The following is a 27,819-nucleotide window of genomic DNA, read 5'->3' as shown; positions in this document are numbered from 1 at the left end:
TTGGTAGTGTTAGGCTGATGGTTGGACTTGGTTAATCTCAAGGGTCTTTTCCAACCTAAATGATTCTATGACTCAGTGATTCTAAGCATCTGATGGTTTCTGTGGTTTGGCAAGTTAAAGAAGGCACAGAGACGGTTCTCTGGTTGCCACTGCAGGCACTAGTAGGTCTGTAGGAGTGATTTCTGGACCCAGGAACACTCAGATAAGGGCTAGCTTCCACACAGTATCCCCTCATGCATTGTGTCCTGAGGAACCAGGCTGCTCTGTGCTTTTCTCTAGACCACAAATGCCACTTCAAATAAATGTATGTATACATGGTCAGAATGGAAATGACGCCAAGAGACTGAATGCTGAGTGAGATAGCATTAACTCCTAGGGAGCAAGTACATACAGAGATAGTGGAGAGATTCTAATGAAGAGCCACCAAAATGACGGAGGGACTGAAGCACCTCTCCTATGAGGAGAGGCTGAGAAAGAAGAGAAGGCTCAGGGCCTCTTATCAATGTGTAACAAAATACCGTGAAGGGTGCAAAGAGCATGGAGACAGGCTTTTTTCAATGGAGCCCAGTAACAGGACAAAAAGCAATGGGCACAAACTGTAACACAGGAGGCGTTTCTTTACTGTGAGGGTGACTGAGCATAGGAACAGTTTGCCCTAAGAGGTTGTTGAGCCTCCATCTTTGGAGCTACTTGAAACCGGCCTGGATATGGCCCTGGGCAAGCAGCTCTAGGTCTTCCTGCTTGAGTAAGGAGTTGGACCAGATGACCTCTGGAGGTTCTTCCCAGCCCTAACCATTCTGGGATATTGTAGCCTGGTTTCCAGGGTATAAGCAGTGGAGACTGAGAGGCCTGTCTATAACTGTTGTCGGAAAGGGAGACGACTCCACTGTGTGAACGGAGAAATGTTTGCTGGTGGCGCAGCAAAGTCCTTTACAAACAGCCCCCAGCAGCAAAGGACAACATTCCCAGGGGCAGGCCCCTGCATGAGGCCCTAATTTCAGTTCCTGCGTGGCCTTGGACCCCCCTTCCCCACCACAGGGTGCAGGATGCAGCAGGGCTGTCACAAGGCCAGCAGGCAACTGGGCTTGGTGCAACTCGGTGCTGGGCCATTCCTCTTCAGGCCAGCCCCATGCCCAGCTTGGGCAGTGCTCCCCAGCAGGGCCTGCCCTCAAAAGCGCTCAGCTGTCCCCACCCTGATCCTGCAGCCCACATGAGAGTAAAATGCAACCTTTATTATCTGAATGTATTTATTTTTCGCAGATCAGTGATTCCTATTTCAGGCCTGATGCCAGGAGTGTAATGAGGGGTTGCCACTGTCCCTGGCTGCAGGAGCAGGTGCCACCACTGCAGTGACACCAGTAGTGAGCCACATCGCCACTGATCCTTTCTGAAGAAAAAACAGGAGGGAGCAAGAGTAGGGCAGTTTTATTACAATTCTCCCATCACTTCTTTCAGGAAGGCACGTTGCGTGTTGTGTCTGCCGCCTGTACTATGCTTTTATGTATGTACTACATGCTTTTCCTATCCCAGCCATGTCCATTTCCATGGTAACTGAGGGAAAAGCAGGAACAGGCTGCAGGCATTGGGGCCATGTCCCACCTGACGACACCTCTTCCCAGGCAGCCCCACAGGACTTCAAGTCATGCCCTGCTGTGAGGCCCCCGTGGGGATGACAAATGTGTGTCCCCTCCCCATGCCCCACTGCGGAGGTGGGATGATGAGGGAGGGCTCTGCCAGGAGCATGGCATCAGAGGGCCCCAAGTGTGTCACTGCCACCATGCAGCCCCGACAGAGAGCCCAGCCCAGCCCCGCACAAGGGGTGCAGGCAGCAGCACCAGCCCTGCTGCGGCTCTGCCTTCGCCGTTTCTAGCCCTTTAGCACTGGCTGAGCTCTGAAAAAAAGGCACAGTCCTGAAACAAAAGCCACCCTGCTGAAAATGGCACTTTTGGCAGCAGTCAGGGTGATCACAGTGCAACAGAGCCATACAGGAGAAGCTGTATAATTGAGTGACAACTTCGAGCTGACTTGAACAGCCCCAGCTATAACGCCACTAATGATGCTCATGTGTTAACCGAAAGCAATTTTGGCTTCAGCCCAGTAGCGTGACTTAGGATGACCCAAAAGGAAGGGTTGGTGTCCTCGGCGGAGGAGGGCGGGGAAGAAGAGGAGGAAGGGGCCAGGACTATCAGTCGGAGGGCCGGGCTGAGCTCCTGATGGACAGTGGGTTTCTCTGGGAAGAAGGTAAGCCCGTGGGGGCACTCAGGCCATGGGACAACACTGCAGTGCCGCGGATATAATCGCGTTTAGTGCTCAGCTTGGAGGCACCCGCTGCTCCCAGCCATTTTAATTCTTCCCCTGGAAATCTGGCAGTAGTTCTCTGGCAAGAGGAAATAAGTATCTGGGTCATGGCTTCACCTCATGGCCATGAATTGGGCTGGCAGGATGGTGTAAGTCTGGAGGGGGATTGCTGGGCACATGGTTCCCTCCTCTGCCCCCCATGCCACGGGAAGGGCGCAGGAGCAAGAAAGAGAGGCACCACCCAAGCTACAGACCTCGGGGGGGTGATTGAGGCATCCCTGCGTGTGCAGGCTGGCCGATCAAGCGTTAAGCTGGCGTGTGGTGGCAGCCCGTGGACGCCTGAAGGATGAAGCACTGCGCACGAGTTGCAGCCAAGACAGACTCCTCCTAGGGTTAATCTAAGAAAATGTAGGCTAAAGATCAGGAAGAGCTTCTTGGCAGGGAGGTCTGTGAAACGGGGAGGTCAGGAAGGCGGTGTAGGCTGGGACACACAGCTGCATCCAGCGGGAGCAGCAGGGACCGCTGCCATGAAATGGCCGGCATGGCTCTTAAGAGCCCACCACGCCATGCTGCGAGCACTGGTCTTACTCGGCTTTCAGGAGCAGTGCGAATGCATAAGGGCTTCAGCATGTATGAACAGAGAGTTTCTGCTGCTTTGAGGCACGGAGGAAAACTTGGAAGTGTCTACAAGTCAAACCTAAAAAAAAAAAAAAAAAAAAAAAATCAGATGAGAAATCGTTTTTTTGTTCTTTATATAGTTCTTGCAGTCGTCATGTGATTTTCTTCGGTAGGCTGAATCACAGTTGGTTTAGTGTTTGGGATTGACAGTAAGTAACCGGGGATTTAAAAAAAAAAAAAAGCATGACTTTTCCAGTGAGCCACATTGTTTAGGAATCATACTGGGTTTCCCCTACAGTTATTTATCTGTAGGGCTCACGCAGAGGCAGCCTGGCCTCCTGCGAGAGAGGGAGAGAGACGCACGCAGGCATTTGGAGAGAGTTTTTGAGCTTCAAAGCGTCTCTCCTCCGCCGCTGCTTCTCTCCCCCACAGGAGGCTGCAGACGGAGGCTCTCCACTTCTGAGTTGTGATTTGCATGCCTCTTCCACTTCCTGCTACAGAGCCAGTTCTGCAGCTTACCTGGGAGAGGAAGAGAGGCTGTCGTAAAAGGAGGAAAAAAACGGCCGAGGAGGGAGACCCGGGTGCTCGCAGAGCGAAAGAGCGCGTAGGAGACACTCCAGCCCCTTCCCCTTCCCTGGCCAGCTGAGTGAGCCTCCTCAGCCACAAGGTAAGGAGTGTTAAAGATACTGCGCTTTTCGGTCCCTGCTCGTGATTAGCTGTTGACCCACTTTTGGCTCTCCGTGGGTATTTTTTCCCTCAGATTTCTCTCTTCCCTCCCTTTTTTTCCCCTCTCTCTCTCATCTAATGATAGACCGAGCTTCACAGATGGTTACAACATGTTTCAGCCATTTCACTGCAGGGTTTTTTGTTTTTTTTTTTCATAATCAGGAGAGTTTTGGGGTAAACACTGGAAATGGACACGCCTGGTGTTGAAATGTTGTCCTGCGTATTTACATAGCTGCCTGGCAATGCCTGTCAGCCAGGCCTGAGCCCAGTCCCTCCCTGCACGGCTGTACGTGCCCAAGGCGGCTTGTTCAGCGCTGCCACGGGGCTGGGTGCGGGCACGGGGGCCTCTGCCTTGGTTCCCACTGAGCACTGCTGGCCCCAGTGCCAGGGGCAGCGTCGGACAGGTCCTCAGACCTGGTGGGGGAGAGGTCAGTGGAAAGCACGAAGAAAACAGGTTTCTAGACCTGGTTCGCACAGTCTTCCATGGCGTTGGTATGGAAACGGTGGGAGCGAGCCAGTGGTATTTCTTTTTAATTAGAGTAAAATCAGCCATATAAAAATCACTCTGGTTTCATCCCGTAGCTGTTTGTTTCAGGACGTGGGTTTTGTGGGGCTAACGTTTGCTGGGTAGAGAGAACAGCAGATCTGGACTTATTGATCCTCCTCCACTGCCAGTTACCAAAGGACTGGAAATTCCCAGCCCCTGTAAGCTCCCTACAGGTTCAAGGCCTGGCCTGGATGCTGGAATCGTCCACTTGCATGGCCATCTCCCTGGCAGCGTGACAGGGAGCACGGAGCTGCGTGTGTACCTTCAGGCATGAGCAGTGATTCCCCACAGAGACCAGAGGGTGCTCCAAACCCCATGGCACAGAGCTGGCTCTGAGGCATCCCCCTGCTCTGCCTGAGGCAGGTGCCAGCCCTGGTGCCTTGTAAAAAAGACCTATTGCTCCATGAAGAGATCCCAGCTGTGCCCCCACCCAGCCCCCTGCGTGCCTGGGCCACTCGCTGTCGGTAACAGCCATGTCCCCACGCTGGGGAATGGCCAGAAGTCCTTTGGTTGGGGTCAAGGGGACAAAAATGTGTTTAAAACAGCACTGCAGTGGTCAGTGAGCACTCGCTGACACTGCTGGCTGTTGGCAAGTGTCTGCTAATTGTGCTGCAGCCTGTGATACCATCAGCCTCTGAGATCAGCTTGCTCTTGCTGAGTGCCAGCAATGTTCTGAAGCATACTGTACTATTTATTTTACTTTTTTTCCCCCCTCACCTTTTAATCTTTCTAAGAAAAGAAACAAGCATGTGCAGTTATGGTGTTTGTGCCTATGAGTGCCCCTCACCACCAGCAGTGGCGTTCGAAGTTTGGCAGAGGGTACATGTCCATGAGGTATATATATTTCTGCACGTTTCACAAAAACAAACAAGTCAGGGTGAGAAGGGCTCTTATCACACCAGCTGAGGGACACACGTCAGGTCTCAGAGTCTTCCCCACACCCTCCTACCACCCACACACCCGGTGCCCTTCACGCTGCGGCACGGAGAGAGCGAGTACATCAGCCCTACGAAGTGCCAGAGATTTTCCCTTATTAGGAGCCACTCGGTCCAACATAAGGTACAAAGCTATAGGAAACCAGGATTTTGTGGTTCCCAAGGAGATTTGCTCCTCTCAGGGTGATCTCCTCATCCAACCCCCCTCAGCTACCCCAAATTCTGCCTGTCAAGAATGGTTACGTGTCGGGATTTTCAGATACACTGGGGCCATGGGATATCCCAGTTTGAGGGTTATTCAGTACCTATGAAAGTTTTATCAGCATCAGAAATGGGCAGAAAATAATCTCCAGACAGCAAATACATTTTTAAGGTGCCTGAATGCGGACGTCTGCAGACATTTTCATATTTCATAGACGTGGAAAACTGGCAAGGAATTCTGCCTATACATGAGACATCTGTCTGGATCCTTTTTTAAAGTGTTGTACTTCTAATTTCTTGATACTTATTGTCTGGTGCTCCTTTTACATGCATATCGAAGTCTACACTCAGAGAAGTGGAAAGATATTCGTGCTGAAAAAGAGGATGTGATGTTTGCCAAGCAGGGAGGCGTGGAAGCATGTTCCCCCGTTTTCCTGGCGTATGTAGACTTCCATGTCATGGCTGCAGGAAATATGTAAGAGCAGCCGTACAGTCAGCGTGGAAGAGGAATGTTGTTTTCATATTGTTTTTCTGCTCCTTCCAGAAGTCGTAAAAATAAACACTACCTGCCCTAGAGAGTTCAGAGTCTGGGCTCAGAACGTGACACACTGCCTTGGTCTTCGCTGGGGAAGGTACCCAGGGGAGCCGGGAAGCATCTGTGATGACAGCAACCCAAATTCTTCGTGGTGCAGTGAAACTCTTCAGCTTGGATTTCTTTGTCTGTGTTTATTTAAGTTATAGACCCAAAACAGTTCCCACATTTGCACTTGCTCTTCCCAAAAGGATTTGTCCCTGGTTTTTGGAGGAAAGTTTTGCCTAGCATTTCTGTAGAGGAAGCTGCGCTTGACACAGTGTGCTGAAGCACTTGCACTTCTGTGACCCCGTCACAACAGCATTTGTTGCAATCTCAGTGATGTGTGCATCCTAACGGCAGCTTGCAAACTCTGCATCTAATTACTCCCATCCTGCAGATGAATATCTGCAGCTCCAGAGAGCTTAAATGATTCAGCCAAAGTACAAGGAATTATATGGAGATGAAGAAATTCCGATCAATCCCCACCCCTTGTGATCTCAGCTTTGCCTTAATCTAAATCCATGCTATTTCAGAAATGTCATGACTGGGGAATAAAAAACTTGTGAGCTGTGCAACAAGGAAAGTGAGGTTCCTTTCTCTTCCTAATATTTTCTTTTTTACTAATGTACACAAATGTATCTTTGATCAAAGGGTAAGGATGTTTTCCCCCTCTCTGGAAGTGACGGGGAGCGCAGATACACTTGCGTTGCAGGTTTTCTCTTCTGTTTCTTCACTGACAGGACTTTCCTAATCAAAAGCAGATCGGTGGTAAGCATGTGTTTTGGGACAGTGCATCCTGACAAGCCAGGGAAGTAGATGGAATGCCTGATGGTTTCGCAACTGGCCACAAGAAAACTGCAAAGATGGGCCCGAACCCAACACTCTTCCTCTCCCGGCCACCCCCTTGCCTCTGCTGGACGTTTCTTAGGGCAGTTTGGCCCTTGCTTCAAACTCGGATGCTCAGGCCTGTCCCCACGGACCTGCAAGAGTTTGTTCCCCTCCGTTTATGCTGTCCCTGCCACTTCCCAGAAGTGGCCATCCCCAGCAGCATGCAGGTCACAAGGAGGACACAGCGGCAGGGGGGGCAGCCCTCCCTCGGGGCTCTCAGGCTGGAGGAAGAGAAATTCGCTGCGTCTGGGAAGCCTTGCAAAAGCTGGGATGTTTCTTCCTAAAAACTTGGGTCCCTGCCTGTCAGGTTGCTGAGCACCCACCCAGGAATGCTTTTTTGCTGAACAAACACACACCAGAGAACTGCGCGTACGAGGAGAGGAAGGAAAAGAAAGAGAAGGGATGGTTTAAGGAGTTCCCTCGTCATTTCTGAGAGCAGCCCAGGCCTGGCTACTCTGTCCCTTTAGGAAGGGCCCCTTCACTTTAATACAGGCAGGAATATGAGCAAAAGCTCCAGCTGGTTATCAGTAATCTCCTGCGTAGTCACCGGTGCAGGGGGTATATTAAATTCTTGAAGCTTCCTGGCAATATCACGATCTGACTTGAGGCTGCAGTGGCTTTGGAAATGAGATTGGGCACGATCTACGTTCTCCGGTGGTCTTAGTGCCAGAAAGGGATCAGGCTGCGGGTTTCTCTGGACGTTTCAATATGCTGAAGCATTCCTTTACCCTAATTCTTCAACACTGGGGACCTAAGCAAGTTATTTTTCTGTCCACGGCTTTACTATACTTGCAGGATAAATCCTATAGGAAAATCAAAGGAGACCTAATGAAATCATAGGCTGTGAGGCCACATAAAATACCAGGATAATGGGCTCGGTTTTGTTTTTCCTTTTTTTTTCTAGAAGCTGAGGGTCGTCAGTGGAGCAGAACCAAGGTCCTGACACGCTGCTGTCAGAGGAGGGGTGTTTCTGAATCAGCTGTAACATTTGTGGCAGAGAGGGGATTTCTCCTGGGAATTCCAACCCAAGCACTGCCGCTGGCATTGCCCAAAGCATGTGGTGGGGTTAACTTGTCCTCGGGGCTCTCTCCACAGACAGAGCTCTGCTGTTGTAACAGCTTCCCTTTCCAAGCAGAGCTGCTGAGAGAGGAGGAGGAGGAGGAAGTCACTTCTCCTCCTCCTTCATGGTGTGCCTGTTTTAACACCAAAGCCCTCGGCCCCGCAGGAGCAGGAGCTGTGCGTGGGCATCAAGGCTCAGCTTTCGATGCTCAGCTGTCCTGCGGCGGGATAATGTTTAAAAAGCTGGAAGTTTTTGCAGGGAAGCACATAGGCGGCAGAATCAGGTCTCTCTTCTGTCTGGCCAAACTGTTTTTACTCAGATATTTGCAGTAGTTTCCATAATGTTTAGCTCATGTAACACAGGAAGGAGATAAGGCAGTCATTTAAATATTTAGTTGATTGAAGAGATAAAGAGGCATTTGTCCTTTTAGAGGGCCAAACTAATAGGAAATACGTTTTTTAAACTACTCTGAAGTAAGCATTGTTTCTGCCGAGTATTAGATTCACATAGTCTGTGCGTGACCCATTTCACAGCCAGCCAGCATGAATGATGCAACTGAAAAAAGGCAAAAAAACTTTGAAGGCTGTAGCCTCCAAAGGAATTTATTAACTTTTAAATCCTATCGGACAGCTGGTCTGAACCCTGCTGAAGGCAACAGAGAGATTCCCATTGAATTCACTCAGGTTTGGATTGAGTTCTTGGTTTCTCTGTAGAAATGTGTTCTTATTGTGGTGCTAAACCAGCGGCTGCTGAATATAGAGGATCTGAAGGCAAAGTGGCACGGTGATTTGGCTGTTTGAGACCACCAAGGAATAACATAGTGAGCTAGGCCTCGTAAACTAGTTTCTGAAAAGCCATGTTTGTGTGTTGGCTAAGGATTACCTCTAATGGTGATAATGTTGTAGAGATAATTATCTCTAATGGTGATATCTCTAATGGTGATGTGCTGTGCTGTCCCGTGAGTCGCCGCCCCAGGGAGGCACCCATTTAATCTGTGATCCGAGCAGAGTTCCCAGGCTAACAGTGCCTCGTCACTGCCACCAAGGAGCACACACCTCTGCCACCATCCTGGGCTGATAACGAGAGCTCAAAGTTTCCTCTTTCCCATCCCACGAGTTACGAATTGGGGAACCCCGACTCAGTGAGTGGGACTGGCGACAGGGACGTGGCACAGAGGAAAAGTACTGAAGAGCACGGGGAAGGACGGCTGTGTGGTGGTGGTCAGCCAGCTGCCAGGATTTGAAGCCTGGGTGCTCGTGTGGGAAGGAGCTGGTTTAGGACAAGACCCTGCCTTCTCGTGCACCGGGGTGCGGCTGTCGGAGCAGCAGCGTGCTAATAGCCGCTCGCGGGGCTTGGCTGCATGGGAAAGTTTGCCAGCGTAATTACTCCGCAGTAATTATCCTACTGTAAGTCTCCCCGTGGACGTGCTTATTACAACATAGGATGTGTATTTTGAATATATGGAAAACCTGCTGCATAGGTGGGTTTTGTGTTACGCCGAGGAGGAATATTTACATTGCAGCCCAGCAGCAGCAGAGCACAGTTTTTATCCTACTTCCCAGCAAATGTTACACCAAGAGTCTTCAATGCCAGAGGTATTTTCAGGGGGAAATACATGCCAGTCGACCTGATCAGCATGAGCATGAAGCCTCTCTCTTGTCCTGTAGCACAGGACACGTTCTTTGCTTTTCCAGAAGGCTGTGGGAGCCAGGATAAAGGTGGGGACACTGCCTTGTGCCTCTCCATAAGCCTGTCCAACTCTTTCTAATACTGTGGTTCTCTGAATACATTCCACATTTGAACTTTCTGTTCAAGCTACTGTGACTGAAGCTGGGCAAAATTCTGCCCCTCCACAGTCAAGCAACATTTAGGTCCAGCATAAAACCGATGCTCTATGAAGCCTGCAGCAAGGATTGTGCTTCTCATCCCAAAGGGTGGTACAGCGAGAGCATGTCAGTCACCCGCCACTGCTGCTCTCATTCTGGAGCAGAGGCATCTGTCATCAAGGATCATTCGGTTGGACCAAATTTACTGACAGCACCCACAAAAGGAAGGGATGATTCTGGTGTCTGGAGCACAAGCCAATTCTGAAGAAAGGGAGAAAATAATCCAAACAGTAAACAAAGTCTCTAAATTGTCTTATAACTCTCAATAATTTCAAATAACAAGCATGCAATAACAGAATGGGTGAACTGGTTTGATAAAACAAGCAGCAACACCTGGAAGCTAGCTTTGGAACTGAAATCACTCAGCTAGGTGTGCGGTGAAGTTTAGATCCAAGGAATCAGTATGAAGGCATTATTACAAGGTCTGGAGTAAAATACTGCAAATGATTGTATTCCCTAGGATATGCCCGAGCATACAAATCCCCAGATTTATACAGCCTGCCTTTCTGTCAGGTGCAGAAATTACCTGTGAGAGACAGTTTGTGTGCTTCTTTTTTCCCCAGTCTCAGCAGGAACAGTGAGTTCCGTAAATCCCATAAAAGTGTCTGTTTTGCGAAATGCAATTTCCAGAACTCTAACCAGTATTTCTTTTCCAGGCTCTGAGATGGAGTTATTTTGGGATTATTGCCTGCGTGAAACTGCACCATGTTCACAAGAGTCCTCTCTCTTGTCTTCCAGTTTGCTGTAAGATTCTGGCCTTGCAGTCGACTCTCATTTCTGGTGTGACCACAGAACCGGGAAATGGCCTCCGTGTCAGGTTAGTCCAAGTTATAACTCTGCACTAGCCACTAACTAGAGGGTTAACCAGCTAATCCTCTGCTGTCTTGCTTTGCCAAAATTCAGCCAGACCTTTCTTGCTGTTTTCTGCCTGTCTTTTTTAAAGCATGTAAACATGTGGATATAAAGAATGCACATTGCTCTTCAGTACTCCAGCTCATCATCACCATCACCATCATATTCAGTGGTCTGGCTGTCAATCTACAGTGTTTCTTCTTCCACTTTTTCAGGCACTTTTGTGAGTCGAAGCATACCAGTGGAAGTCGACGAATCCATGCCGTGGTCCCCATTTCCTGAAGGTGTCTTGGAAGAGGCTTCACAGCCTTCTGGAGAGGATGTGGAGGATGAGGAGCCCCAGAGACAATGTGCTGCTCCTGCGGCTGACCCATCGTGCCCCTGCAGAGCACCAGCACATCACCAGCTGCCTGCAGAGCCAGACAGCAGGCTGTGGTCAAAATACACCGATCCTGATGGAGATGGGCACTCGTGTTCCTCCGGTGAATCAGTAGCTGGAGTATTTCACCCCAAGATGCACCTTTTAGCTATGGACAAGTCAGGCGTGCAGCCAAGACCACAGCTTTCAGCTGACACTGGGCACAATTCCAGTAAGTTGGAGCAGAGCTTGTCTGACGCTCCCGAGCACTCGCCGGAGGAGAGCAACAAAGGGAGTTCACGGTCACAGCAGCCCTCGGGAAGCAGACCCGCAGCCGAGCTGGCGACTGTGGACACGGGGTACAACTCCCAGTCGCGAGACGTGATGGGCATCAGGCAGCTGGAGCCCCCCTTGCCGCTCGTCTCCGTGCTGAACCCCCAGGACCTCCCAGGACCGCTGATCTCCAGGGAGTTTTTCGGACCCGAGCCCCAGCAGTACCCTGTGTGCCAGCACTTGCCCCATCCCAACGCCTCCCCGGCAGCCCACGGCTGCTTCGGGCACCGCTGCCCGGCAGAGCAGCACCTGCAGAGCCCATGTGAGTAGCACTGCTCACCCCGAGGCAGGTTTTCGGGGGGGCATCACAGCCATCGTTCCCAAAGCTGCCTATTTTCCTACTGTACTTCCTTTGCAGCGTGCAATTATTAATATTTGTAAGCAATTACTTGCAGCCTACTTTCTGTTTCCAGGTTTTAGGGTTGTGCAGACGGATTCTCTGATGCAGAGCCTCTGAGCCAGAGGGAAAGTTAAAGAGCTCACAGTTGCTCATCAAATAAAGGCTAATGATTTTGCCTAGAAACTAGCCTTTGTCAGTCATGCTGAGCATACACAGCCTTCTCCCTGCTGTTATTTCATATTCTAGTCATTTCCTTCCTCCTTGCATCAGTCAGTCAGCAGCCTCCTATACCGACTTAATTCCTGTTGTTTTCATAGGTTTCCTTGCTCCCACTTGGATCCCCAAGGTTGAGAGTTTCCTGCCAGAATCAGGCTGGGTGCTTACCCTTGATCTCTTTAAACACTATCTGCCAGCATTATGACCAAACTAATCCGTGGGCTGTATTTCTGTATGAAAAGAGCGTGACATCCATCAACCTCATTTTTTTCTGTTGTCAGCTGAAATGGAAGCTCATTACTCGAAATGGACCCCTCTCAGCTGCTGGTGATCGTATCGCTGAGCGCTGATGTGACCCAGTCAATATGGGTGTTTTGGCTCTCGGAGGCTACGGCGCAGTTTACAGCCTGCTATTAATTAGTATTCCTTTCCAGTCTGTGAGATTCTTATCTGTTATGAAGTGAGCTTTGAACATTCAACAGCAATATCATTGTTTTAATACAATTTATATTACATTAGACACAGGAGACCCCGGCCAGTTTGGAGCTGGCTTGGTAATAAAAGGCTGAAGGCCTGTTCTGATAACCCTTTTTTCTTAACCTTCTGTTGACTGCAGAGCATTTACACCACATTTGTTTGGAGTTTTCTCATTCCAGTGATGTGCTATAATGAGGTTCGCAATAGTCGGAGTGTCAGAGCTGCCGTTTTCACCTCTGGTCCTGGGGCTTTGTAATGGGGAAGGGGCTACAGATGGACTTCCATCAACGACTGGAGCTGAACATTTGCAAAACGTCCCCTGCTTTTCTGCACGTACCTTCTGGTTTCAGCTTAGCTCGAAGCAGATGAAGAGCTGGTTGCACAACACGTCTCACTATTTACCTCCTCCACATGTGGGCATCGTGAGAAACAGGACAGTTACTGAACCAGGCTGTTGTGTATCAAAGCAGGGGCTCTGAAAGTCTTTCTTTAGAAAAATCGCTGATGTTTCAACCATATCCAGAGGGCAAAAAGAATAAAATAAACTCAGATGGCTGGAGCAGATTTGGTCAGGACCAAGACACTGGCAACTGCGCGCCTGTTTCTCACATGCCTGGGACGGCATAAATCACCTCCTGACAGCTCCTTGTGTTTCAGATAATTGTTGGGCAGTGGCAGCCCACAACAAAGCCGTGCAGTTCGTGTGTCGCAACTCGCCTCTCCCGGGCACTAGCAACAGCGTGCATCGTGCCCGTAAGCTCTCAGCTGGTCCTGAACACCTGCTATTTGTGACACGACAGCAGAGCTACTTCTGAAGTCAAAGAAATCCTCGCGGCCATGCTGGGTAACCGAGGAGCACTAGTTCAGATATTTGTAGATGAGAGCTGTTGGTGTGTGAGGGCACGCGTGCGTCACCAGGCTGTGCTTTGAGCAGCAGTGGTTGCGGCCTCTAAAATACTGCAGCATCAGAGAGAGCCAAGGGAAGCTGGTGAAACCCAGGCTGGGCTCCTCACCTGTAAAACCAACTGAATCGCTCAGAGCCTGGACAGCTTTCCCAAGGCTGCTCATGAGGAATCTATGAGAAGCTCATAATTACCCTCATTTTTTTTGTTCTGCCAGCCTCCTTCACCCTGTGCTGTTACAAACAGTTAAGAGTGGGGTGGGAATATCTCCCAATGCAATCTCAAGAAATAAGATGTTGCCAACTCACGATTCCATCAGAAACCTCTGTAATTGTGGGCTTGGTTTTAAAGTACTGGCTCCTGGAGTTGGATGACTTCTTTAAAGCTTTGTTTTCTTTTTTTTTTTCCTCTTCTTTTTTAAACCTTAGTCCTCATGGCTGATAGGAAAAGGAAAGCATGACACCAAAATAGCTAAAAGGATTTAAAAAAAAACAATCTAGAGGTAAAAAAGAGTGTTTGAGCACTGCAGCTTTCCGAGCCAGCTCATAACACCATAATCATGCAGTGCTAATAAGCCCTGCCAGGCTGGACTTTGATCTGCACACAGCAGCTTGAAAGTGTGCAGAGCTGCTGCCTAATGAAAACTGCAAGCAGAAAGACTGAAAAAAAAAAATAGTTTTCCCCATTTGGGAAACAAACAGCTTACATTGCTTTCTCTTTCAATTTATGCCAACAGTTCCACTGTACATTAGTTATTAAACAGCATTACGTGTACCCAGCCAGCAACAGTCAGACTTTGCAGAATTGCTTGAGCAAAATTGTTACTTTGGGTTTCCCCTGCAGCCTCCTGGATGGCAACTGGACCAGCAGCAAGACCTTAAAAGGTCAGCTAGGCAGAAAATTCGTGCAGAGTGAAATAACAAACCGAGAGATTATTTTTTCTCCTTTCATTTACAATAATCACAGTCTGTTTAGCCTTAGTGTTGCAAACTGATTTGTTCCAGGATTTTGCATCTGCTTTCATGAGAATGTTGGGATGATTCATTTGCTCGAGTTATTGCCAAAAAGAAATTAAAAAAATAAAAAACACTGAGGCATGTGAAGTGCAGGGACAAAGCAGCCCCGAGTATTTAACTGTCAGTTGTCCCAGTAGTGCAGCCCACAGCAGGGATCTGAACCATGTCATGTGTGAAAGGGAAACGGGAAACCAGACCATAAAATGTTCCTTAATCTCACTTCTTTCAGACTCGGTTACCTGCAAGGGCTTCCAAACCGCTCGGTTTCCCTAGAAATGAAGGAGGACGTGCCTGGAAAGGAACAAACACAAACTGATACAAAAAAAAAGTGTTGGCTGAAATGATAGCTGCTGCCTTTTGTTTTCTCACCTTCCCAGATGGCAGAGCTCCTTACCAGCATTTTGCACACACGTCGCAGCCGCTTCCTCCTGTCCCTGGACCGTGCGTGAGGGTCATCCGCCCGGCCCAGCAGCTCATCCCAAACTGCTCAAACCTCCGTGCTCCCCAGGGCACTGGAGACCGACCACCCCAGAGGCTGTGCTCCTCCCCTGGTCCTCCTCGGTTCCCGTAAGTATGCCTCCAGGGGGTTGAAGCTCCCCTAATCTCATTCTGTGGGCTTTTAACCAGTAATTCTGAAGCCTTGTAGTGTTAGCGTGCTGCAGGGGTAGATGTAAGTGCTGGGCAGTTTTCTTTATTTGCTATTTTACACGCAGCAGGGACCTGACCTTACCCTAAGGAGTTTCAAAGCCGGTTACCCGATATGTTTTTACAGCACACCCTGAAACTCATGCATTAAGGAAGAAAAACACTTGAAAGTTAGAGATGGGGCTGATGAGTTAAAGAGGGGCTGAAAATATTTCGGGTGAAACTTTAGAGCTCTCCTGTTCGAGTGCAAAGGTCAATTTGGCGACTCGCTGCAGCCTCCAGCTCTATGGTGCACCAGCCCGGGCTGCCTCAATCATTGGCTTTCAGCAATTTCCTTCTTATCTCTTCCGTAGTGCAGAGAAAAATGGAGAAAATCTTGTCTGTCACTGATATATCTCTACCTTGCATTTTGCAGCATTTTCTATGATTTCTCATGTAGTAATAAAGCACATCATGTCTAGCACTTTTCATCTGGGGCTTTTGGACTGTTTTTCAAATATTAACTTACCGTGCCTCCTATCTCCCTCCCATTATAAGTGCATCATTAACAAACGGGAAATATCATCTATGCAAGGCTGTCTCCAGACCCAGCTGCCTGAAGTAAAATTGAAGCTGTAGGTATCACATCTGAAAAGCAGGCTGCTTTCATTTAAGTGACAAAGGAGATTAAAGGTGCTAAACTTACAGGCATCCCTGTTTGAAAATGTCCACTTGCGTGACACGGTCGTGGCAGAAAACTAAGCAGGATAAAGCAGGATGGACAACGTGACGTTATGATAAGTCAGTAGCAGCAGCAGACGTAATTGCACTAAAGGGTTCATCTGAAAATGTAGAAACACTGAGGAACAGCAGGTATCCTCTGCATTAGTAAAATTTAAAAAGACTGCTAATTTTTGGCATATTTGTTAGACAAGGTGAAGTTTCGGGAAGGTCTGTAAATTAACTACAGGGTCGTTTTTGTGGCCTTTGATGAGGTGTATGTTGCTTTTCTTGGTGCTTCCTTCTGCTAAAAGAAATCCACAATGCCCGCTCTCTGTCTTGTGGCTACGTTGCTGGTGTCTGCGCGCTGATTCCAGGAACGGCAGATATATGTTGGTAATATTTGCCTATAGAGTATTTCGTAACAGAAAACATCTGTACCAAAATGAATAAACCAAATCTTAATGTGACAACAGAAAACATGCTGTGCCCAGACTGTCATCGTTCATTTAAGGAAGGCAAAGAAAAAAAGAGAGTGGGCTTGATTGACTAAATATCACTGCTCTGTGGGGAAAAGCCCTCAGAGAAACCTAACGCTCATCCAACAGATTCAGCCCAGCAGATTCAAATTACACCTCGTGTAAAAAATCTGTGTAGATTTTCTTTCCTAGTGACTTCAACTGTGAACCCAAAGCAGAGTAGGACAAGAACTGCTAAGCTTACTGTAGCCACCCCTTTCTCTCTGTTACAGTAGAGCAGATATTAGGCGAGATTGCTGCAGGTCCAGAGCAGAGCTTCCTAACATGACAAATCCTTGTTGGATCTGCTGTGGCTGGTTAAATTGAACTTTTTCCCTTTAGAAAAACTTTGAGTTTTGCCCAAAACTGGAGATACTCCGAGCTGTACCACGGCTGGAACTGGAGTGCTCTGTACCCCCGTTTTCCTGCTCCCCACCTAGCAGCACAGGACATCCTGAAATCTGTCATGCCATGAAAATTTGAGCTCTCACAAAGATAATGGGAAGAGGTTGCACAAGTGCCATTCTGCTCTGGTATGTGTGCAACAACATCCATGGCACGGCATTATTTCTTGCTCGGAAATGCTCTTTGCTCTTTTGTTAATTGCAAACTGAGCAGCTTTCAGCTACGAGGTACGTTTACTTCCTGTGGCTAGTGTTGCTTCTGCAATAAACTATGTCTTGTGGTAGACTGTCACCAAGGTATCAAGAGGGCTCAGATCAAAAGATGCTGTAATAAGTAAGTAGAAATGCCAAGTCAAGCATTTCTACAAGAACTTCTCTTAGGTAATACACAGACAAAGTTCTCAGTTTGTTATTAAAAAGAAAAACCTGAATTTTACCTGAAAAGAAGTATTTTTTAAATCCTCTCTTGCTTTTCTTTGTAGAAACCAGATCTACAACCAGCTACCTCATGGTCAGCTACCCCCCAAGGCATGTGGCCCGGATGAAGCGTGCTGTTGTCCTTCTGACAATTTTCCATCTCCAGCTGCTGTCCCAAGACCTCTGAGTAACCCTGCAGCCAAGGGAACTCTGAGAACCAGCAATTTGCCGGAGGAGTTGCGTAAGTGGTTAGCAAATTTGTTCTGTGCGAGATTTCACAGAGCAGCTTCACAGCCTTAGGTGGGAAAGCTCGGGGGACAGAGTGGGGCTAGCAGCATTAAGACACAAAGGCAAGAAGAAAGGAAAACACTGGATGTCATCACATCTGTAGGGTGTGAGCATTCGTGTTTGGTGGAATGGAATTATTCCCTTGAATCCCGAAAACATAATTGTCATTAATTGCTTGTTATTTTGTTTACTGAAAATAAATACCGTTTAGATTGTTTTCATGACTTCTTGCTAAACAGGATGTCCCTTTGAGGCAGGAGGCACTCAGGCTTACAGTAAAAGACTAATAACAAACAAAGCCTTAGGGACAAAGTGTTTCTGCCTGTCTCAAACCAGACAAAAATGTCAAGTCTTGACCTCAGTTTCTCCCTGACCTGGTGAGTGGAGACGACTTCGGGTCAGAAGCCCACGGTGAGGGCCGAGGGCGTCACTAGCACCCGCTGAGCTTCTTTCCTTGCCACCAGCCCCTGAAACACTTTCACTCTTCGGCTCTTCTGGGAAAGTCAAGTCTCAGAAAAGCTGGCTTTCTTCTTAATGCCACGCTGGCCAGCCAGTGAGAGATGCCATTGCTAAGGTCCCTCCGTATCTCTCCTGAGGTTTCAGTTTTTCCTTTAGTCTTCATTTTTTCACATGACCTTTCAAAGCCCCACATGACAACTTTCTGGCCTGAAGAACCTAGTTGTGACTGTCCTCAGCTTTCCATCCTGCCCTGCACAGGAGCTTATTGCTGCTGTAAGGGGAGGCTGTGCAGCACCTGTATGGCTCCTCCAGCTCTCAGCTGGGTCAGTGAGGTTTTGGGGAGGCTGGCTGCAGCTGGGGCTAGGTGGTATGAGCTCTGGGTGAGGGCCCAACCTCACATATGCCAAAGAGATGGGGAAAAAAAAGAAGCTTGGTTTGTAAATTCATTTGGTAAACAACTTAGAGGCACATATGTGGGCAGAACCCGCAGCACAGCAGAAATGGCGGCCCTTGCACTGTGTATTTTAATGCTTTGCATGTTCATATGGACTCTTTTAGGCAAGGTCTTTATAACCTATTCCGTGGACACAGCGGTGGAGGTCATGAAATTTGTGAACTTCCTGCTTGTAAATGGATTTCAAACTGCTGTAAGTACTCCTTCCGGAGAAAATTACTTTCAATGAGGGAAGAAAAGAGACAAATTTTGAAAAAAAAAAAAAGAAAGGAAAAAAAAAAAGCAGAGGGCATACACGGTGCATTTAAATGCTTTGCTGTTTATCACCATATTTTGTAGAGTAAGGAGGCTACAAATGGAATGAAATGGCCTCGGTTTTAAAAGTTGTAGCTTAAATGATTAGCCATTTCATTTGCCCCTATTTTAACTGAATTTTATACCTTGAATTGTGTTTTAATAATGACCCTGGAAAATTCCATTTAGTGACACCAGATACCAGACAGGCAATAATATGAGTTTCTGTGAGCTATTCCATTAACATTGTCTCGTATTTGGTCTGTAATACCAATATTAAAAAAGGTCAATTTTCACATTCATCCCATCCCAGCTTCTTTTCTGAGAAGGAATTACATCGTTGGTTCTTCAAATGTGAATACCTTTCTGCTAAAAACTGATCTAAAATCAGTGTATTTCACACAGCTTAATGAAACAGTCCATCTCATGGTTTCATTTGCTTTGTTAGACCTTTGAAAGGAATTCAAAAATCACTGGCTTGAAAAGGCCTGTGTCCTACTGTCTAATCCCATAAACCATCCAGATTTTCATTTAACTTCTGGTGAGTTTTCTTCGTCGTAACTACCCCCTCTAAGGGACCCGTCCATAGAGGCTGTAGGATTCAGCATTCGTCAAAATCTTGATTCATATTTCCTTATTTCAAGCCCATATGCTATCTGACCCCTCAACCTTCGCTCTGGCTTCAGTTCAGGAAAGCATTTAAGCAAGTGGCTGTCGTTAAATTGAATGAGACTCAGTGGGGGTTTTGTCCATGCTTATTTATTTTCATGAATCAAAGACTTTTTCCAGAGGCTGAAATTATATTTCTCCCCAGCAGCTCTGTGCTATGACCAATTCATAAGAAAGCTCAGGGCGTCATGGAGGTTCAGAGTAGAAGGCTCATTAATAGCACCTTTGCTGGACAGGCAATCCTTGGTGCCTGCTACAGAAAAAAAAATACAGCAAAATAGCCCCCAAACAGGGAAACAAATGTGCTCTCTACTTTTAAAAAGAAAAAAAAAATAAAAGAAAAGAAAGAAAGAAAGGCTTGAGAGTGGAGCACAATTCTTCTATCAAAAGCCTGGAGAAGTTAATAATTACTCCATTGGTCACAGTCCCTGAGTGCCAGTTCCTGGGCTCACTGAGTATGCAGGGAGTGGGTGGTGATGGCTGCGTTCAGCACTGGCAAGTCCTCTGTCTCTGCTCGGTCCCAAGTCTGGATTGCTGCAGCCAGTGTCGGTGCCCTGCCTGACTGCCCAGCGCACGCTCTGCAAACTGAATGTGATGGAAAGCTTAAACCTGACACCCAAAATATATCCTTGCAGCCAGAAAGGCGCAAGGCTGCTCACCACCAGCTTTGGTTCTCTTCCAGATTGATATATTCGAGGACACGGTGCGAGGTATTGACATCATAAAGTGGATGGAACGCTACCTAGGTGATGTATGTGAAGGCAATTTAACCTTGTGCACAGCAGCAGTGACCTGAGGAAAATGGCTGAATTATTCTGATAGTCACAGGAGCAGCATCAAAATGCAAGATCCTACTATGCCCTTCCCTGCCCTACTGGCATAGCAGAGGCCTGTGATAGAAAGCACGGGCAAATCTCACTTGCTTCCTCTTCTTATGGCCTCAAAACTCTTTAGGAAATGAAGTGCTAATCCTGGCATTCCTGACAAATTCTAGTGCTGGCTGTCAGATTCAGCCTGCAGCTGCCATTGAACAAGTTGTTTCTCTGTCTCATTTTTAAGATTTTTTATGTGCTTTGCCCGTGCACGGATATAATTTTGTCTGTGCTTCATCCCGGGCTGCACAGTAGTGGCCATCTCACCCACAGCTTCTGTGTTACCTAAAACATGGAAAGGTTTTTCTGGATAAACCATCCTACATTTGATTCCTTTTGGTTCCACATTTGGCGTCCCTTGGTTCTTCCCTTGCTGGGGAGCCACCAGGCCTCTGGCTCACTCCAGGCAGATCTCCGTGGCTTGGGAACAGGGTGACAAAGTGGTGGGCTCTCCCCAGACCTGAAAAAAGAAGCTCAACTTCCCCAACCCAGCACTACACAGGTTTCCTAAAGGTGATCCAGCAGGACACCTTAGCTCCAGTGCATTACCACACAGGCCTGGTGCTACTGCAAGCAGAGCCAGCCTGGGGCTCTGCTGTGGCAGTGCAGTCATGCATTTTGGGGTTTTCATCAGGCCAAATTAGGCTTGGACTCACCGTGTATAATTGAGGTATGGAAACTAGAAGCCACGGTGAATTTGCTTTTGCCAAGAACATCATTAACACTTAAAATACAAACGGGCAGAACCCCCTAGGGACTCCTGCACAGTCAGTAGGAAAGCCTGATATGTGCGGAGAGCAATTCCCCCCTTCCACATAAGGATCCTTCTCTGGCTGCCCCCCTGGAGACGTCTGTTTTCCTCTAGTGCCTGTGGAGGCAGTTTCTGACTTCTAAACCTTTACACATGTGAGCAAGAAAGGACTGCTTGGACACAAGCAGGGGGATGTGTGCAATCAGGCATGTCTCTGCAAACCCTCAACATCTGTAAATGCTTACACGCACATCAGGCAGAAGCAAAAGTAATTCTGGAGTATGTTAAGTCAGTGCAAGGGATAATGGTTCTTTACCGTATTTGACCCTGTGGTGGGGCAAATTCCCTTGATATTGCACAGAAGGAAAGAGTTAATTAGGTGCCAGGCTGACTCTCAGCCACATACTTGGAAGCCTTACACGGCCTGATGTGGCGGGGATAAAAGACAGGCCCTAGATAAACAAAAGGAGGAGGCTTTCATCTGCGAACCTCTTCACTGGCCCACCACTAAGAGCAGAGAGATTTCCCAGATATGAAGGATGGCCCCTGAGAATCAGTGGGGGCCTGGGATTAAACAGGTCACAGTGACACCTGGGCTGTCCCAGAAGGGTGAGGAGCACTGCTTTCAGCCCACAGCAAGGTGGCACAGAGCCACCAGGTACCCCTAAACCTTCACGGGCTGTCCACCACAGCCCCGCTCTCTGCACAGTCACCCCTCTGCACGCCCCAAGCAGCACAAAAAGTTCCTGTTTCTGCTGCCAAAAGCCCTAGGTGTAGTTTCCCCAGACAACTGCCTTTAGTGGCTTTGTGTATAAAGAGCCATAGATGGCTGAAAAGATGCACTTTTCCATAAGCTGTTGGAAAACATTTGGGTCTGAATTTGAGGATAACTTTTCTGTGTACGTACATATGCACTCTGCGCTGATAAAAAAGTAGCTTTTTATTACAGGGATTCCAACTGTAAACTGGAAGCTGCTAATATATCTCTTGACATTTCGATTTTCTATATTATGCGATCTCGAGAAATAAAGAGGACGAGTGTTCGAGTTCTCCTGTGTTTCCTGCCAGAATGAATGAGATCCTCTCTTGTTTGCCAAGAACATAAAGATCACTTAAAACACAAACTGGCAGATTTCCGATCTGCCTCTACCAAACACGCTGCATTTCCCAATTTCATAAAAGTGCTTTTCTCCCTAACAGAAGACGGTGATGATAATCATAGCAATCAGTCCAAAATACAAACAGGATGTGGAAGGGGCTGAATCCCAGCTGGACAGGGATGAACACGGCTTACATACTAAATACATCCACAGGATGGTAAGCAAGGACATGCATTTACTGTTTTACAAAGACTGTCTCTTCTCCTCAAAAGACAAATCTGTCTCCAAATGGCAGGTTCTTTGCTTTGTTTTCACTAATCCCCATAGTTAAACACCCCCCTTTGGAATTCATTAATCCTCCCTCTCATCAGCTCCGTATGCTCATTAACATCTGCTAAGAGGTTCAAGAAAGAAAAATCCTATTAAACGTGCTCATCTTATTCTTCCATATTCTGTATATTTCCTCCTGCACCTTCGCAAGCCCACGTTGCTCCATCATACAGCCCCGAGCACAATCTTATCTAATGCTGCCTGACCTTCCTGGCTAAAACATGAAATTGCAAAGCAAAGGCCAGAGCTGCAAAGGGGGACCCTGGTGGCACTGGGTGGCAGGGGAGCAGCGTGGGGCACAGAGACCCATCTCTGCGGTCTGCCACAGGATGGATGTTTGGCCCAGCAGAGCTCACAGGGCCATGAAATTCACCCTTTCTCACCCTATAACTGGTCTGATTGTCCCATTTAATCCTGAAAACTTGTGAGGAGCTGGCACCAAGGGGTGAGCTCCCAGCAGCATTTTGCTCACCTCTCATCCCCTGGGAGCCTGTGGCTCATTCAGCCAGTGTCCTGGGGACACGGGGGACAGGCTGAGCCCCAGCTCAGACGTGGAACTGGGGCATAGGGGACAGGCTGGGACCTAGCTTGGACACAGCTCGTCTCCGGCTGCAAACTTTCACCCCCTTGGAGTCTGAACAGGGGCCTTGAGTCAAGCTTCATTGGTTCTAGAGGGATTTCATGGGGCTTGCAACTGCAGCTAAAGCCACAATGATTTCATGCCACAGAACCAAATGCTTAAGAAATATTGACGGATCTTTCCTGTATCCTTTCTGTAGTAAAGAAGAATCAGAGTAAGTGGCCAAACAAAACGATACCCAGAGTCCAGCAGCAATAGATCAAATCACTTAACAGAAGAGCAGTTTAAGTAAGCAACCCATGTTTTTATGCATAGGATTCGGATGCATGCAAAGCAAAATGAACATAACCTTCCTCACAATAAACCTGGCAATTTGTTCTGTTCTAGATGCAGATCGAGTTTATACAGCAAGGAAGCATGAACTTCAGATTCATCCCTGTGCTTTTTCCAAATGCCAAAAAGGTAACACACAAACATGTATATATTATGACATGAAATATGTATATATTTCTCAGATCATTAGACGTATTATTTTGATCACAATGCACCAGAAGAAGTCTTAAAAAGCCAAAAGCTTCATTTTTTGATTCTTAATATCCCACTAGTAATATTCCACGCTGTATTTTACATGAAAAATTCGCAGTTTTATGTACATACAAATAAAAGCATTTCACCCACAATATAAACCTAAATACATAAATGTGTTTCTGAGGATGAATGTATAACTAAAACTCAGATTGTCTTGAGCATTGAAAGAATTTAAATGTAGAGAGATGATCTATCCAGCAAGCATACTTTTTGTATTAACCCTTTTATAATTTTGTCCAGATGTAGTACCGATGAGTGAGATGGGGGAGATTTATGACCGATTTGAAGTGAGGATCTGGAAGAGGGCGGGTTGAGAATATAAAAATAAAGAGGATAATAAATATTAAAGTGCTAGACCATTGCTTGAACTTTGATGGGCCCATCAAAGGCAAACTGTAAGGTTTTTTAGGACTTGCAATTTCATCTGCCCTCCTTATTGAAGATTCATTGGAGAATAAGAAACACGTAAGGCAACAGATTCCTTTACCCTTCTTTCTCGTGCTGAGAGAATCTCTTGGATTTTTAAAAGATCAGAAATGATAAATGGCTTCAGTTACAGTGGAGAAAAGGCATTCTGCCCCAAACTTATAATGGATATATCATGTTTGTGTTCAGTTTTCCTTGCTAAATGGTGCGTGGCTCTGCTGTTACCCCTAGGTACAGCTGCATTTTGGAGGAGGGTGGCCAGATTCTTTATATTTATTTGGGTGCCCAGAGTTTGGATCCTAAGTCAACATTTCAATAATGTTATCACTGACTGTAGGGCTGTGAAATCCCACAGCACTTGTGGATTTTAGTGTGATGAAGTTCTTTATTTAGGCCCTGGCTTAGTGTAAGCTCGTAATTTTGAAAACATGTTCCTGGGTTTGTAAAATATGTGGGATTCTTTGGACTGAGCATTACCTCTGGTATTTCATGTCACTCGGCTTCCTTCCTGAATGATTGCGGTCTGTTACTTGCATTAAGTGTGAAAAGCTTGGAGATAGCCCCGGTGGGAATTGGGCAGACCAAAGCAGCAAACTGTTCGGGGTTTTTGGCTGGTCTTTGCAGCTCGGTGTGAGGGCAAAGGGCAGGACTGCTCCTAATTTCGGGGGCTCCTCGAGTGGCTGCTATGCGAGCAGACCCTACAGTCCGCAGCCATGTGGCATGCGTGATGTGAGGGGCTGCAGAGACAATTGGCACAGCAGGCACTACAGCCTTCTCTGGGCCTCAAGGCAAACACGAGAACAATAAACTCACGTTAAATTTGGCTGAACTTTATGGATCAGAAGACATACAGCATATAGCAGCGGCTCTCGGACACTGAATGAGGAATTTCCAGGGCTGGTTTATTCAGCTGCTCTTATCAAAGCATCAGGCTCCAGGCAGCCTTCCTGCCAATCACTCCACAGTCCACACCACCCTCCAGTTATTCCAGAGCTGCCTTTCTCACCCAAATTATGCAGATCAGCATTTTCTAGTGATCTTAAGGTTCTCTCTCTTCGTTCATGCATTTCTTTGGTACATCATTTACCTTCATCGAACGAGTGTAGAGGAGGTTAGGTACCAGAGCTTATAAAACTTGCACGTATTCCAGGGCTGAAATATGCCATGTATATATACAGTGAGATGATTTTGGCAGGCAAAATACTTCCATTTTGTCCTTTTTACACCAGACTTTTCTCTCTGTGTGTAAGTCCTGCTGTACCTGACACTGGAAAAGAGCAGGGAAGCAAGGTTTGGGAGGCGTCACTTGGGGACGTGGATGCTAGATGAGTTACTCTCATCTGAAGTACATCATGAGGCACTGCTGGTATGTGAAAGTTAGCTGACCTCCTAGGGGAACAGATCGGTGCGATCCAAAGAACGTTCATCGGGAAATTGAATAATGAGGGGAAAAAACATGACACCGAGTTAAGGTGGAACCGGCCTTTCCAGTTTCCCATCGTACACTAATAAAGGAAATGTGGGTCCTGCTGGCTCAAGGCTTGCATCAAGCCAATCAACTAAAATCTTACCTTCCTGATTTGGTCACCCGATGATGGAGCATTTAGCTGTGATTACCCCGGGATGTTTGCTACCTCTCCCTGGCTGGGGGTTACAGGCAGAGCGGGGGCAGCAGCAGGGAGGTCGTGAGCAGGGTTCGTGCCATGGAGGGCAGGACAGCTCAAACTAGGCTCTGCCCTAAACACATGGCCCTGCTGTCTGCACTCTGCCCTATTCCTATTCCTCTGATCCATCCCGCGCACCTCCCTCATGTTAAAATCACTGCCAGGGCTCGTTAGCATGCAGGTAACTTCATTCAGGAGGGGTATTAAATGCAATTGGCCACAGGACCAGCTCTGGAAGAAAGGCACAGAGCCTGTCTCTGGGCATAGCCTGCCTCTGTCCTCATATCCCCACTTGTCAGTTTCTTACCTACTATCCATTTCTCACACTAATTTCCATCTTTTCAGGCTTAACTAATGATTTCCCATGTGGGCTTACATCAAATGCTTTGCTGAAGTCCAGACAGAGCAGGTCTGCTGCATTTCCTTCCTCCAAAAAATGGAGTTTCTTATCAAAGACAGATAGAGGGCTCGTTTGGTAAACCTCTGTATTTGAACACGTTGTGTGGGTCCTTCAGCAGCTACTAAGGGGGAAACATCATGGGTTGCAGCCTTCCCCTGGTAGGGACTTAAATGTCTCCCTTGTCTCCTCAGTGTTTATTTTCCCAAGCCTTTAGATGCCTATCACTGAACTCAGAATCCCTTTGAAACGTGGTGAAATTAGCCAACATGATGGCAGAACAGAAAGAGAGACAGGCAAGCTGTGAGATCATTCGAAGTTCATTTATTTAGGAACCCAAATACGATTTTGAAGCCAAATTAAAATTTCTTGTTGTTACGGGAAGTGTCTAGAACAGACAAAATGAAATCTTGCTTGGCAGAGTCTAATGAAATCTGCAAGGTTCTGGTACAGATTCAGGAGGATTTATGGGATTTCACTCTTTTTTTTTTCTTTTTTTCTTTTTTTTTTTTCAGGAACACGTGCCTACCTGGCTGCAGAACACTCACATTTACAACTGGCCAAAGAATAAGAAGAACATCCTTCTGCGGCTGCTGAGAGAGGAGGAGTACGTTGCTCCCCCAATAGGGCCTTTACCGACGCTCCAGGTTGTGCCGCTATGAACATTATCACTTAAAGTGCACAAGAAGCTTTGTTGTTAAAGAGTTGCTTTTGGCGGGGAGCCAGCCTTCTTCCAGATGGCTCTTTTTGATGACAGAAGACACTCTTTCTGCTCAAGGAATTGGCTGTCTCGGGTAACTCAGGCTCAGCTTGTTCCCCACCATGTTAAACATCTATTTCTGAAGCTGATGGGGCAGAACTCTTTTCTCCTAGGTTTTTTAATAAGCTGCAAATGGAAAGAATGTCTGGCTTTATTTTAACATCTGTTTTGAACATATTCCTTTATTAGTCAATATAGCAAACAAATACCAGAAATAATGTTGCAATAAGTGTAAAATGAAAATTACATCCTCCTTTGCGCTCAGGGTTTCTTTACAGACATTCCTGCCGTGTACAGCATTAACATACAGTCACTTTGTACATGCACTATTAAATACATTTGCCTTTTGGAAGGCTACCTTACGCGTTGCGTCAGTTTTTCTCATTGCCGGGAACAACAAGGAGTGGGAAGGGTTGAGTAACGCAAGTTTTTCTCAGACTGCCTTGCATAAAGACACTGGCTTCAATTAGAGGCCTCCTGGATCTGCAGTCTCTGGAGCTCCGCTTCCTTACAGCACAGCCTCTAACACCTTGGGCATGTCACAGCAGCAGCCCGCAAAGGGACAGCGAAGTGCAACGCTACGTGTGCAGGCAGTGCCCTGGAGTGCTGCTGGACAGTTACAGCGGGCCTTCAGCTTCACGGCTGCTCCTCACCCCTTGTTTAAAACAGCATGTCAGAGAGGGATTGCCAACTGGAAACCAGGGACTGTTAGGAGAAATAACACCGACTCCTACAACGTGCAGGCAGTATGGAATAATAAAATAATCAAAGACGTTGGAGAGCCACGGGGTGTTGGCAACCGGGAAGGCTCAACATCATCACATCTGCTAAAACCTGAGTGTGTTTTTGCAGAGAACATAAGCATTACTTCAGTAAGGCTTCTTTATTTCAGTGCTTTAACCTTTGCTGAGATAACAGCGCGCCCCGTTGGCTTGAAATTCTGCAGCCGTCATCTTTCGAGCAGTCCCAAGAACAACCTGCTCTGGTGCGGAGCACTTCACGCCTTCCCACTACAGGCTCTTTCCAAGATCCCCTTTATTATTTGTTACGAAGTGACCCAAATACAGCTTCACAAAAAAAGCAAGCGTGTTTAGCAGTCTGAAAAGTAAATTAACCAGAAGTTGATGCTCCTGTTACATTGCCCGAGTTATTTAATTAGCTTTCCATGAAAGTCGTGCCTGTGTGGTGTGTTGATAGAGGACGTGCTTTGTGCTGCTGATGAGAAACAATTAAAGAACCACCTTGCAGCTATACTCGGGACAGATTTTCCTTTATCA

At 47.2% G+C, this 27,819-nt stretch overlaps 1 protein-coding gene across 7 annotated transcripts; it reads left to right on the top strand.

Annotated features, from left to right (window-relative positions):
- The first annotated feature begins 2,104 nt into the window (after positions 1-2,104).
- Positions 2,105-26,904, top strand: TRAF3IP2 (TRAF3 interacting protein 2). Of its 7 annotated transcripts, none has more exons than XM_084513586.1 (11): positions 2,105-2,241; positions 3,417-3,583; positions 10,472-10,550; positions 10,801-11,538; positions 14,605-14,794; positions 16,976-17,151; positions 18,216-18,304; positions 19,757-19,825; positions 21,898-22,014; positions 23,095-23,169; positions 26,298-26,904. In XM_084513586.1, exons 3-11 carry the CDS (start codon positions 10,535-10,537, stop codon positions 26,442-26,444), a joined length of 1,617 nt encoding a protein of 538 aa, XP_084369712.1. In that variant the 5' UTR covers positions 2,105-2,241; positions 3,417-3,583; positions 10,472-10,534; the 3' UTR covers positions 26,445-26,904. The 7 variants fall into 7 exon arrangements, with proteins under 7 accessions (XP_084369712.1, XP_084369716.1, XP_084369717.1 ...); XM_084513587.1 differs by having other exon boundaries at positions 2,240-2,447; XM_084513588.1 differs by lacking the exon at positions 2,105-2,241 and adding an exon at positions 2,625-3,125.
- Positions 26,905-27,819: the final 915 nt, after the last annotated feature.

The sequence above is a fragment of the Aythya ferina genome, assembly GCF_964211825.1.
Source record: "Aythya ferina genome assembly, chromosome: 3".
Lineage (NCBI taxonomy): Eukaryota > Metazoa > Chordata > Aves > Anseriformes > Anatidae > Aythya > Aythya ferina.
The sequence above is the reverse complement of the archived record's forward strand: the minus strand, read 5'-3'. Positions and strand labels throughout refer to the sequence as shown.